The sequence below is a fragment of the Leopardus geoffroyi genome, chromosome A3 (assembly GCF_018350155.1).
Source record: "Leopardus geoffroyi isolate Oge1 chromosome A3, O.geoffroyi_Oge1_pat1.0, whole genome shotgun sequence".
Classification (NCBI taxonomy): Eukaryota; Metazoa; Chordata; class Mammalia; order Carnivora; family Felidae; genus Leopardus; species Leopardus geoffroyi.
In genome coordinates this window covers 61089329-61101991 of record NC_059336.1, presented here as the reverse complement: position 1 = coordinate 61101991, position 12663 = coordinate 61089329, and the positions used below count along the sequence as shown (strand labels likewise).

The 12663-nt window shown below is 40.8% G+C and overlaps 1 protein-coding gene across 3 annotated transcripts in view; it reads right to left on the bottom strand.

Annotated features, from left to right (window-relative positions):
• Positions 1–12663, bottom strand: part of CRACDL (CRACD like) — a 145239-nt gene that overhangs the window by 44683 nt on the left and 87893 nt on the right. For all 3 annotated transcript variants that reach the window (XM_045445764.1, XM_045445763.1, XM_045445766.1), the window contains exon 3: positions 2787–2955. In XM_045445764.1, coding sequence (XP_045301720.1) covers positions 2787–2955 — 169 coding nt within the window. The remainder of the gene's footprint in view (positions 1–2786; positions 2956–12663) is intronic.

The window sequence follows — 12663 nt, the reverse complement described above, 5'->3', positions numbered from 1 at the left end:
CAAAGGAAACTATCAACAAAATGAAAAGACAACCTACAGAATAGGAGAAAATATTTACAAACAATATATCTGATAAGAGATTACTATCCAAAATATAAAAAGGGCCATACAACTCAATAGCAAGAAAAACCAACAACAATCCAATTCAAGAGGATTTAATTGTTTAACCAAGAGGAGTTAAACAGACATTTTTCCAAAGAAGACATATAAACGGCCAACAGACGCATGAAAAGATGTTCAACATCACTAATCATTGAGGAAATGCAAATATCAGGCCTGTTAGAATGGCCATCACCAAAATGATAAGAGATAAATGTTGGCAAGAATGTGGAGAAAAGGGAACCTGTCTGCACTGTTGGCGGGAATAGAAGTTGGTGCAGTCACCATGGAGAACAGCATGGAGGCCCCTCAAAAAATTAAAAATAGAACTACCACAGGATCCAGCAAGTCCACTGCTGGGTATTACCCAAAGGAAATGAAAATAGGATCTTGAAGAGATATCTGCATTCCTATGTTCACTGCAGCATTATTCACAATAGCAAAAATATGGAAACAACCCTCGTGTCCATTAACAGATGAATGGAGAAAGATGTAGTTTGCATGTGTGTGTCTACATATATGTACCTGGGATATTAGTTAGTCATGAGGAAGAAGGACATCTTGTGGTTTGTGACAACATGATGAACACTGAGGGCATTATGCTAAGTGAAGCAAGACAGAAAAAGACAAATACTGTATGATCTCACTTACGTAAAATCTAAAAAAGTCAGACTCATAAGAACACATAGTGGATGGTGGTTACCAGGGGCTGTAGGCTGGGGGAAATGGTACACACTTCCAGTTATAAGACAAAGAAGTTAGGGAGATCTACAGCACAGTTTGTATAGTACAGTTATAGATAATACTATTGTATTATATACTTGAAATTATTAAGAGAGTAGATCTTAGATGTTCCCACCTCAATAAATAAGTAGTAATTAAGTGATGTGATGCAGGTATTAGCTCTACGGTGGTAGTCATTTTTTAATATACTTGTGTATTAAATCAACACATTATCCACCTTAAACTTCCACAATGTTATATATCTATTATTTTTCAATGAAGTTGGGGGGAAAACAGATCTTGTCTCATCCTCTGTGCTGTTCTCTAAAAACACTGTACTTCCCGGGATTCATCAGACCCCACCCCTAAGCCTCCTATCCTAGCATCACTCAACTTTGACCAGTAATTGAGGACCTGGCCCCTGGTGGGAACATAAAGATAGAAGGGAAACTGTCCCCATTTTCCATGGGCTCCAGTGACAAAGAGGAGACACAAGTGGACAGGTCATTTCTCACACACACACACACACACACACACACACACACGTATGCACACATGCACACACCATGCTCGCCTCTCTGCTGTGTTCCTGTTCCCTGGATGGAGCAGCCACTGTGTGTTCTGGTAAAGAGACAGGGTGTGGGTGGGGAAAGTATTATAATTTCCCTGGGGCTGGCCCAGTGAAGACATTTAATAATTAGCAATATGATCATGACAACATCTCGCGGCCCAAGGATATAGAGCACCCTGCCTAATAAAATGTGTGTACAGCCCTTCCTTGGTACTCTTCATAGATTGCTATGTGGGTCCACCCTGCTCCTTGCTAGCACCAGGAAAAACAGAAACGAAAACAAAAACCCTGAAAGAAAAACCTTGAATCTTTCCTCTTCAGTCATTTGGTGCCACCAAGTGGTCAGTGTAATTTCTACTCCTCTAAAAACAGGCAAGGAACTCTTAAGAGTGTATTATGCTAAACAAAGTAAGTCAGTAGGAGAAAGACTTTTATCATATGATTTCACTCGTATGTGGAATTTAAGAAACACAACAGATGAACCTAGGGGAAGGGAAGGAAAAATAAGATAAAAACAGAGAGGGAGGCAAACCATAAAAGACTCTTAAATACAGAGAATAAACTGAGGGTTGCTGGAGGGGAGATAGGTGGGGGTGCTAAATGGGGATGGATCTAAAGGAGGACACTTGTTGGCATGAGCACTGGGTGTTGTTATATGTAAGTGATGAATCACTAAATTCTGCTCCTGAAACCATTATTATACCATATGTTAACTAACTTGGATTTAAATAAAAAAATTTTTTTAAAGTTTGCATAGCAACAAATTTTTCCCCCTTTTATTCACAGAAATAACTGCTGGAAGCATGTGTATTATAACTATATTTTGATGAAGTACACGTTCTAAAAATAAGGATTTCTTCACTAGATTTCCCCAAATTTTCATACTTATTGGTTCTGTTATATCTAACAATACTTTTGGATGATTTTTCTAAGACTGAACAGCAAGAAACCTTCCCTCTGCCCCTCTCTCCTTCTAATGGAGAATTTTTAGGTCAAATAAAATAATGGTGTATATCCTAATCTTGCCACTTTCAGTTGCAGGACAATGGGCAAGTTCTCCAAAATGTCTCTAAAGCTTGGTTTGCTCATTTATAAAGTGGCAGATCTGACCTCCTATCCCATAGTGGTTGCAGACTTCTAATAAATACAGCACCTGGGACATAGCAGGTACCTGTTCATATTTTCCCCTAACTTTCTCCATCCCTATGTAAGAAAAGACAGAAAATACAACCTCCTTGGAAGAGCTTCCAGGGGAATTCCCTTGGAAGGAAATATACTCACAAATCCAGTCAATCTTCAAGACCATGAGACAGAGTATTTGGGTCCTCCTATGCTCCCCCCAACCCCTGCTTATTGGGCCACATGTGTCTGAAGGATGGGCAATGCAACTTACTCGAGCTCATCCTCTGAGTCATAGCCCACTGGCCCCGACTCAATGGCAATGACCTCACTCTTCGCCTGACTTTGTTTCCAGGTGCTATTTCCTGTGGAAGATGGTGATTCCTTTCTCTTCTTCTTCCCGAAGAACTTCTTAAATGTTTTGAACTTGGACTTTTTCTTCCCTGTGCAGAAAGAACACACGTGAGTACTTATGAAGCATGTGCAAGGTGTGTACCAGAGAAGGGCAGAGAGCAATATTTCTGTCTGTGCGTCAATTATGCACTCCTGGAAAGTTCTTTTACCACACAGAAGTACAGGAACTACACAGAGTGCCATTTTTGCACACCTGAAAACAATCCTGATTTGTTTATTTTGGACATTTCATAAGAGAGCCAAGAAAGCTCTGGAGCATGATCACAGAATCAAACCACAAGCAATCATTCTCTCATTTGAAACCAGGTTTCTTTCTTTCTTTCTTTTTAAACAGATCTTTCACCTTCTTGGTTAAATTTACTCCTAAAGAGTATTGTTTTTTTAATGCTTTTTATTGTAGAGAGAGAAAGCAAGAGTACAAGGGAGGAAGAGGAGCTGAGGAAGGGAGAGAATCTTAAGCAAGCTCCATGCTCAAGCATGGAGCCTGACGTGAGGCTCAATCCCACAACCCTGGGATCATGACCTGAGCTGAAATCAAGAGCTGGACATTCAACCAACTAAGCCCAAGTGCCCCTAGTTTATTGTTTTTGATGCAACCACTCATTTCTTATCACCACACAGTTGTTTTGCCCATTCTTGAATTCACGTAACACATACTGTATTGCATGAGTGGAATCATACATACAGTAGAATCATCTTGAATTCATATAACACATACTGTACTGCATGAGTGGAATATACTCTTTGGTCTGGCTTCTTTCATTCCATGAACTGCTTCTGAATTTTGCATTGATGATACATGTGTTAGTATGCATTCTTACTTTAATTGTTGAATAATATTCCACTGTACAAACAAAAGTAAGTTTTAATATCTAAATATACATAGCCAAAAGCAAAAAGTCCTGGTGACGTAAAGGCCATGTGATAACTCACATTATTGTTTGTTTTTTTTTTATATGAAATTTATTGTCAAATTGGTTTCCATACAACACCCAGTGCTCATCCCAAAAGGTGCCCTCCTCAATACCCATCACCCACCCTCTCCTCCCTCCCACCCCCCATCAACCCTCAGTTTGTTCTCAGTTTTTAACAGTCTCTTATGCTTTGGCTCTCTCCCACTCTAACCTCTTTTTTTTTTTTTTTTTCTTTTTTCCTCCCCCTCCCCCATGGGTTCCTGTTAAGTTTCTCAGGATCCACATAAGAGTGAAACCATATGGTATCTGTCTTTCTCTGTATGGCTTATTTCACTTAGCATCACACTCTCCAGTTCCATCCGCGTTGCTACAAAAGGCCATATTTCATTTTTTCTCATTGCCACGTAGTATTCCATTGTGTATATAAACCACAATTTCTTTATCCATTCATCAGTTGATGGACATTTAGGCTCTTTCCATAATTTGGCTATTGTTGAGAGTGCTGCTATGAACATTGGGGTACAAGTGCCCCTATGCATCAGTACTCCTGTATCCCTTGGATAAATTCCTAGCAGTGCTATTGCTGGGTCATAGGGTAGGTCTATTTTTAATTTTCTGAGGAACCTCCACACTGCTTTCCAGAGCGGCTGCACCAATTTGCATTCCCACCAACAGTGCAAGAGGGTTCCCGTTTCTCCACATCCTCTCCAGCATCTAGAGTCTCCTGATTTGTTCATTTTGGCCACTCTGACTGGCGTGAGGTGATACCTGAGTGTGGTTTTGATTTGTATTTCCCTGATAAGGAGCGACACTGAACATCTTTTCATGTGCCTGTTGGCCATCCGGATGTCTTCTTTTGAGAAGTGTCTATTCATGTTTTCTGCCCATTTCTTCACTGGGTTATTTGTTTTTCGGGTGTGGAGTTTGGTGAGCTCTTTATAGATTTTGGATACTAGCCCTTTGTCCGATATGTCATTTGCAAATATCTTTTCCCATTCCGTTGGTTGCCTTTTAGTTTTGTTGGTTGTTTCCTTTGCTGTGCAGAAGCTTTTTATCTTCATAAGGTCCCAGTAATTCACTTTTGCTTTTAAAAATTTTTTTTTTCAACGTTTATTTATTTTTGGGACAGAGAGAGACAGAGCATGAACGGGGGAGGGGCAGAGAGAGAGGGAGACACAGAATCGGAAACAGGCTCCAGGCTCTGAGCCATCAGGCCAGAGCCCGACACGGGGCTCGAACTCACGGACCGTGAGATCGTGACCTGGCTGAAGTCGGACGCTCAACCGACTGCGCCACCCAGGCGCCCCACTTTTGCTTTTAATTCCCTTGCCTTTGGGGATGTGTCGAGTAAGAGATTGCTACGGCTGAGGTCAGAGAGGTCTTTTCCTGCTTTCTCCTCTAAGGTTTTGATGGTTTCCTGTCTCACATTCAGGTCCTTTATCCATTTTGAGTTTATTTTTGTGAATGGTGTGAGAAAGTGGTCTAGTTTCAACCTTCTGCATGTTGCTGTCCAGTTCTCCCAGCACCATTCGTTAAAGAGGCTGTCTTTTTTCCATTGGATGTTCTTTCCTGCTTTGTCAAAGATGAGTTGGCCATACGTTTGTGGGTCTAGTTCTGGGGTTTCTATTCTATTCCATTGGTCTATGTGTCTGTTTTTGTGCCAATACCATGCTGTCTTGATGATGACAGCTTTGTAGTAGAGGCTAAAGTCTGGGATTGTGATGCCTCCTGCTTTGGTCTTCTTCTTCAAAATTCCTTTGGCTATTCGGGGCCTTTTGTGGTTCCATATGAATTTTAGGATTGCTTGTTCTAGTTTCGAGAAGAATGCTGGTGCAATTTTGATTGGGATTGCATTGAATGTGTAGATAGCTTTGGGTAGTATTGACATTTTGACAATATTTATTTTTCCAATCCATGAGCAGGGAATGTCTTTCCATTTCTTTAAATCTTCTTCAATTACCTTCATAAGCTTTCTATAGTTTTCAGCATACAGATCCTTTACATCTTTGGTTAGATTTATTCCTAGGTATTTTATGCTTCTTGGTGCAATTGTGAATGGGATCAGTTTCTTTGTCTTTCTGTTGCTTCATTGTTAGTGTATAAGAATGCAACTGATTTCTGTACATTGATTTTGTATCCTGCAACTTTGCTGAATTCATGTATCAATTCTAGCAGACTTTTGGTGGAGTCTATCGGATTTTCCATGTATAATATCATGTCATCTGCAAAAAGCGAAAGCTTGATTTCATCTTTGCCAATTTTGATGCCTTTGATTTCCTTTTGTTGTCTGATTGCTGATGCTAGAACTTCCAGCACTATGTTAAACAACAGCGGTGAGAGTGGGCATCCCTGTCGTGTTCCTGATCTCAGGGGGAAAGCTCTCAGTTTTTCCCCGTTGAGGATGATGTTAGCTGTGGGCTTTTCATAAATGGCTTTTATGATCTTTAAGTATGTTCCTTCTATCCCGACTTTCTCAAGGGTTTTTATTAAGAAAGGGTGCTGGATTTTGTCAAAGGCCTTTTCTGCATCGATTGACAGGATCATATGGTTCTTCTCTTTTTTTTTGTTAATGTGATGTATCACGTTGATTGATTTGCGAATGTTGAACCAGCCCTGCATCCCAGGAATGAATCCCACTTGATCATGGTGAATAATTCTTTTTATATGCCGTTGAATTCGATTTGCTAGTATCTTATTGAGAATTTTTGCATCCATATTCATCAGGGATATTGGCCGGTAGTTCTCTTTTTTTACTGGGTCTCTGTCTGGTTTAGGAATCAAAGTAATACTGGCTTCATAGAATGAGTCTGGAAGTTTTCCTTCCCTTCCTATTTCTTGGAATAGCTTGAGAAGGATAGGTATTATCTCTGCTTTAAACGTCTGGTGGAACTCCCCTGGGAAGCCATCTGGTCCTGGATTCTTATTTGTTGGGAGATTTTTGATAACCGATTCAATTTCTTCGCTGGTTATGGGTCTGTTCAAGCTTTCTATTTCCTCCTGATTGAGTTTTGGAAGAGTGTGGGTGTTCAGGAATTTGTCCATTTCTTCCAGGTGGTCCAATTTGTTGGCATATAATTTTTCATAGTATTCCCTGATAATTGTTTGTATCTCTGAGGGATTGGTTGTAATAATTCCATTTTCATTCATGATTTTATCTATTTGGGTCATCTCCCTTTTCTTTTTGAGAAGCCTGGCTAGAGGTTTGCCAATTTGGTTTATTTTTTCAAAAAACCAACTCTTGGTTTCGTTGATCTGCTCTACAGTTTTTTTAGACTCTATATTGTTTATTTCTGCTCTGATCTTTATTATTTCTCTTCTTCTGCTGGGTTTAGGCTGCGTTTGCTGTTCTGCTTCCATTTCCTTTAGGTGTGCTGTTAGATTTTGTATTTGGGATTTTTCTTGTTTCTTGAGATAGGCCTGGATTGCAATGTATTTTCCTCTCAGGACTGCCTTCGCTGCGTCCCAAAGCGTTTGGATTGTTGTATTTTCATTTTCGTTTGTTTCCATATATTTTTTAATTTCTTCTCTAATTGCCTGGTTGACCCACTCATTCGTTAGTAGGGTGTTCTTTAACCTCCATGCTTTTGGAGGTTTTCCAGACTTTTTTCTGTGGTTGATTTCAAGCTTCATAGCATTGTGGTCTGAAAGTATGCATGGTATAATTTCAATTCTTGTAAACTTATGAAGGGCTGTTTTGTGACCCAGTTTGTGATCTATCTTGGAGAATGTTCCATGTGCACTCAAGAAGAACGTATATTCTTTTGCTTTGGGATGCAGAGTTCTAAATATATCTGTCAAGTCCATCTGATCCAATGTCTCATTCAGGGCCCTTGTTTCTTTACTGACCGTGTGTCTAGATGATCTATCCATTTCTGTAAGTGGGGTGTTAAAGTCCCCTGCAATTACCACATTCTTATCAATAAGGTTGCTTATGTTTATGAGTAGTTGTTTTATATATTTGGGGGCTCCGGTATTCGGCGCATAGACATTTATAATTGTTAGCTCTTCCTGATGGATAGACCCTGTAACTATTATATAATGTCCTTCTTCATCTCTTGTTACAGCCTTTAATTTAAAGTCTAGTTTGTCTGATATAAGTATGGCTACTCCAGCTTTCTTTTGACTTCCAGTAGCATGATAAATAGTTCTCCATCCCCTCACTCTCAATCTAAAGGTGTCCTCAGGTCTAAAATGAGTCTCTTGTAGACAGCAAATAGATGGGTCTTGTTTTTTTATCCATTCTGATACCCTATGTCTTTTGGTTGGCGCATTTAATCCATTTACATTCAGTGTTATTATAGAAAGATACGGGTTTAGAGTCACTGTGATGTCTGTATGTTTTATGCTTGTAGTGTTGTCTCTGGTACTTTGTCTCACAGGGTCCCCCTTAGGATCTCTTGTAGGGCTGGTTTAGTGGTGACAAATTCCTTCAGTTTTTGTTTGTTTGGGAAGACCTTTATCTCTCCTTCTATTCTAAATGACAGACTTGCTGGATAAAGGATTCTCGGCTGCATATTTTTTCTGTCTAGCACACTGAAAATCTCGTGCCAATTCGTTCTGGCCTGCCAAGTTTCAAAAGAGAGATCAGTCACGAGTCTTATAGGTCTCCCTTTATATGTGAGGGCACGTTTACCCCTTGCTGCTTTCAGAATTTTCTCTTTATCCTTATATTTTGCCAGTTTCACTATGATATGTCGTGCAGAAGATCGATTCAAGTTACGTCTGAAGGGAGTTCTCTGTGCCTCTTGGATTTCAATGCCTTTTTCCTTCCCCAGTTCAGGGAAGTTCTCAGCTATTATTTCTTCAAGTACCCCTTCAGCACCTTTCCCTCTCTCTTCCTCCTCTGGGATACCAATTATGCGTATATTATTTCCTTTTAGTGTATCACTTAGTTCTCTAATTTTCCCCTCATACTCCTGGATTTTTTTATCTCTCTTTTTCTCAGCTTCCTCTTTTTCCATAACTTTATCTTCTAGTTCACCTATTCTCTCCTCTGCCTCTTCAACCCGAGCTGTGGTGGTTTCCATTTTGTTTTGCATTTCATTTAAAGCGTTTTTCAGCTCCTCGTGACTGTTCCTTAGTCCCTTGATCTCTGTAGCAAGAGATTCTCTGCTGTCCTCTATACTGTTTTCAAGCCCAGCGATTAATTTTATGACTATTATTCTAAATTCACTTTCTGTTATATTATTTAAATCCTTTTTGATCAGCTCATTAGCTGTTGTTATTTTCTGGAGTTTCTTCTGAGGGGAATTCTTCCGCTTGGTCATTTTGGATAGTCCCTGGCGTGGTGAGGACCTGCAGGGCACTTCCCCTGTGCTGTGGTGTATAACTGGAGTTGGTGGGCGGAGTCGCAGTCAGACCTGATGTCTGCCCCCGGCCCACCGCTGGGGCCACAGTCAGACTGGTGTGTGCCTTCTCTTCCCCTCTCCTAGAGGCGGGATTCACTGTGGGGTGGCGTGGCCCGTCTGGGCTACTTGCACACTTCCAGGCTTGTGATGCTGCGGATCTGGCGTATTAGCTGGGGTGGGTAGGCAAGGTGCACAAGGGCAGGAGGGGCAGGCTTAGCTCGCTTCTCCTTAGGTGATCCACTTCAGGAGGGGCCCTGTGGCAGCGGGAGGGAGTCAGATCCGCTGCCGGAGGTTTGGCTCCTCTGCAGAAGCACAGAGTTGGGTGTTTGCGCGGAGCGAGGAAGTTCCCTGGCAGGAACTGGTTCTCTTTGGGATTTTGGCTGGGGGATGGGCGGGGGAGATGGCGCTGGCGAGCGCCTTTGTTCCCCACCAAACTGAGCTCTGTCGTCCGGGGGCTCAGCAGCTCTCCCTCCCTTTGTCCTCCAGCCTTCCCGCTTTCCGAGCAGAGCTGTTAACTTATGACCTCCCAGTCGCTAAGTCGCGCTCGCTGTCAGAACACAGTCCGTCAGGCCCCTCCGCTTTTGCCAGCCACACTCGGGGGCTCTGCTTGGCCGGCGAGCCGCCCCTCCGCCTCGGCTCCCTCCCGCCAGTCCGTGGAGCGTGCACCGCCTTGCCGCCCTTCCTACCCTCTTCCGTGGGCCTCTCGTCTGCGCTTGGCTCCGGCGACTCCGTTCTGCTAATCCTCTGGCGGTTTTCTGGGTTATTTAGGCAGATGTAGGTGGAATCTAAGTGATCAGCAGGACGCGCGGTGAGCCCAGCGTCCTCCTACGCCGCCATCTTCCCTCCCTCATATTGTTGTTTTCCAAATAGTCTTCAACTGCTTCATTTAGCATGAACATGCACACCAGGGACAGAGGAGGGCCAGCCTCCTGGTGCTCACTGGAGTGCCCGATGCCAGGAGGAGCTAACAACTCTGGGTGAAAAAAACATGTCAAACTGTGGTGGAAACACTGAGTCCCACTCTGCCACGTTTCCTGGATTGTTAGAATTTACAACACTTTGAAACATTTCGTTATCTCTTCTCTGATGCCTCCTTTAGTCTCAACCACAAACTCTATCATCTCCAGGATCCTGTGACATCACATTAGCAGCTCAGGGATCTTCGTTCCTCTCCTTCTGAATATTTATGAGAACTAACAGCAGAAGGATGCAACATCAGAGATCACCAGGGTACTGTCTAACATATTCTGAACATTTGCTGAAACAATTTATTAGTTTTATAAGTAAATAATTTTGTGAGCTGAACTCCTTTTTAACTGCCCCCCACCCCAGGATCTTTACATTTATATGAATGTCCCCTTAGGAAGTTTACATGATCTTGCCTTAATGTGCAGAATGACTTAGGATTACTCTAGCTGGGGTCCCTATATTACCTTAGGGGGAGCAGATCCCTGCCCAAAGGGAAATCAATCCTACATGTAGCCAAACTTTCTTAACTTCTAGTGGAAGTTTCCTTACCTTAATAATCACATAATGCTTATGTTGTTAACTGATGGTTCTCAATGACAGTTTATGATTTGGAAAGACTCTTAAGAGTTTTCTGCATTTGCTAGGATACCATCTGACCTTTGCCTAGCTGATAAATAGGTTTGCATCCATGAAGGTCTGAATACACAGTGCAGCTTTATTACCCTATGCAGTCAAACATGGTATTTCCGGGTTAAAAATGAGTGGCTACAAAGATCCAGAAGGTAACACTCGTCTGAATTGCAGTGGTTGGTTAGTCAGCCATCCAACTGGGGCCTGTTCGTGTTAGGTTTCTTCACTGCTAGGCTGTTAAATTCAGTTTCTCTAGTGGGTTATAGGAACTATTTGGATTTTCTACTTCTCGTATCTGTTTTATGAGGCTACGTTTTTCTAGGAATTTGCCTATTTTTTCTAAATTTTCACTTCACTATATTGGCATATAGTTATTAATAATATCCTTATACTGTTTTAGCATCCACACCACCTGATATAAAACCCCTTCCTCAGCTCTGGTATTAATTATTTGTGCCTCATTTTTCCTTGATGAGTTCACCAGAGGTCAACTTTATTTGCCTTTAAAAAAAAGTTGGCTTTGTTAATTCTCTCTACTTCATGTTTATTTTTTGTTGTGTCAATTTCTGTTCTTACTCTTTCCTTCCTCCTACTGTCTTCAGGTACTGTGCTTTCTTTTTAACTTCTTGAGATGAATACTTAGCTAATTAATTTTTAGGCTTTTTTGTTTTTATATTTAAGGCATTTATTTATTTTATTAAGGCATTTTATATTTAAGGCACATTTAAGGCAATATATCTCCCCCTAAACCTCGTTTAGCTGCATCCACGTTTTGATAGATTTTCACTGTTGTTTGGTTGAAATATTTTTTAATTTCCATTATAATACCTTCTTAGACCTAGAGGTTATTTAGGAAAGTAGATCTTAATTTCCAAACCCTTGGAGATTTTCTTACTATCTTTCTGTTATTGACTTCCAGCTTAAGTGCACTGTGGTCAGAGAATTGCTCTGTATTATTTGAAACCATTCAAATTTGTTGAGATTTGCTTCATGGCCTTTACCATAAATTGGTAAATGTTCCCAGTGTGCTTGAAAATCATGTATTTCTGCCAATGTTCTATACATGTCAATTAGGACAAGCCCTTTACTTTTTGTGTTGTCTAAATATGTTTCATCTTTATTAATTTTTTAAAATACATTTGTTCTATCAATTACTGATGGAAATGTATTAAAAATAATCCTCTCTTGGGGGTGCCTAGGTGGCTCAGTTGGTTAGGCATCTGACCCTTGGTTTCGGCTCATGTCACAATTTCATAGTTGTGAGACTGAGCCCCACATCAGGCTCCACTCTGGGCTTGGAGCTTGCTTAAGATTCTCTCTCAACCTCTTCCCTCTGCCCCTCCTCCACTCATACTCTCTTTCAAAAAAAAAAAAAACAAAACCCACTCTGATTGCAGATTTTATTTTTATTTAACTGTCAATTTCTTCTCCATAACTTTTAACATTACAATGAGTAGAGAAAGTTGCAATTATTATCTCGCTGGGAAACTGAACCTTTTGTGAAATGGCCCTCTTTATCTTTAGTGATGCTTTTTGCCTTAAATTTTGTTTTGACTGCTATTAACGCATCTATCCAGCTTCCTTTTTCCTAGTGTTTACAAGATACATGTTTTTCTATCCTTTTACTCTCAACTCTTCTGAATCTTTATATATAGGACTTAGAGTTGTAGAAATCCAATCTGATGATCTTTAAGTCTAACTGGAACAATTAATATAATTAGCCTACTTATACTTACTGTAATTACTGATACGTTAATAAAAACAAGACTACATCTTATGTGTTTTTTTCTTACTCTCCTTTATTGCCATCCTTTGGATTAGCTGACTTTCAAAAGTTATTCTGTTCTTCCCACTATGAGTTTGTAAGCTGTCTTTA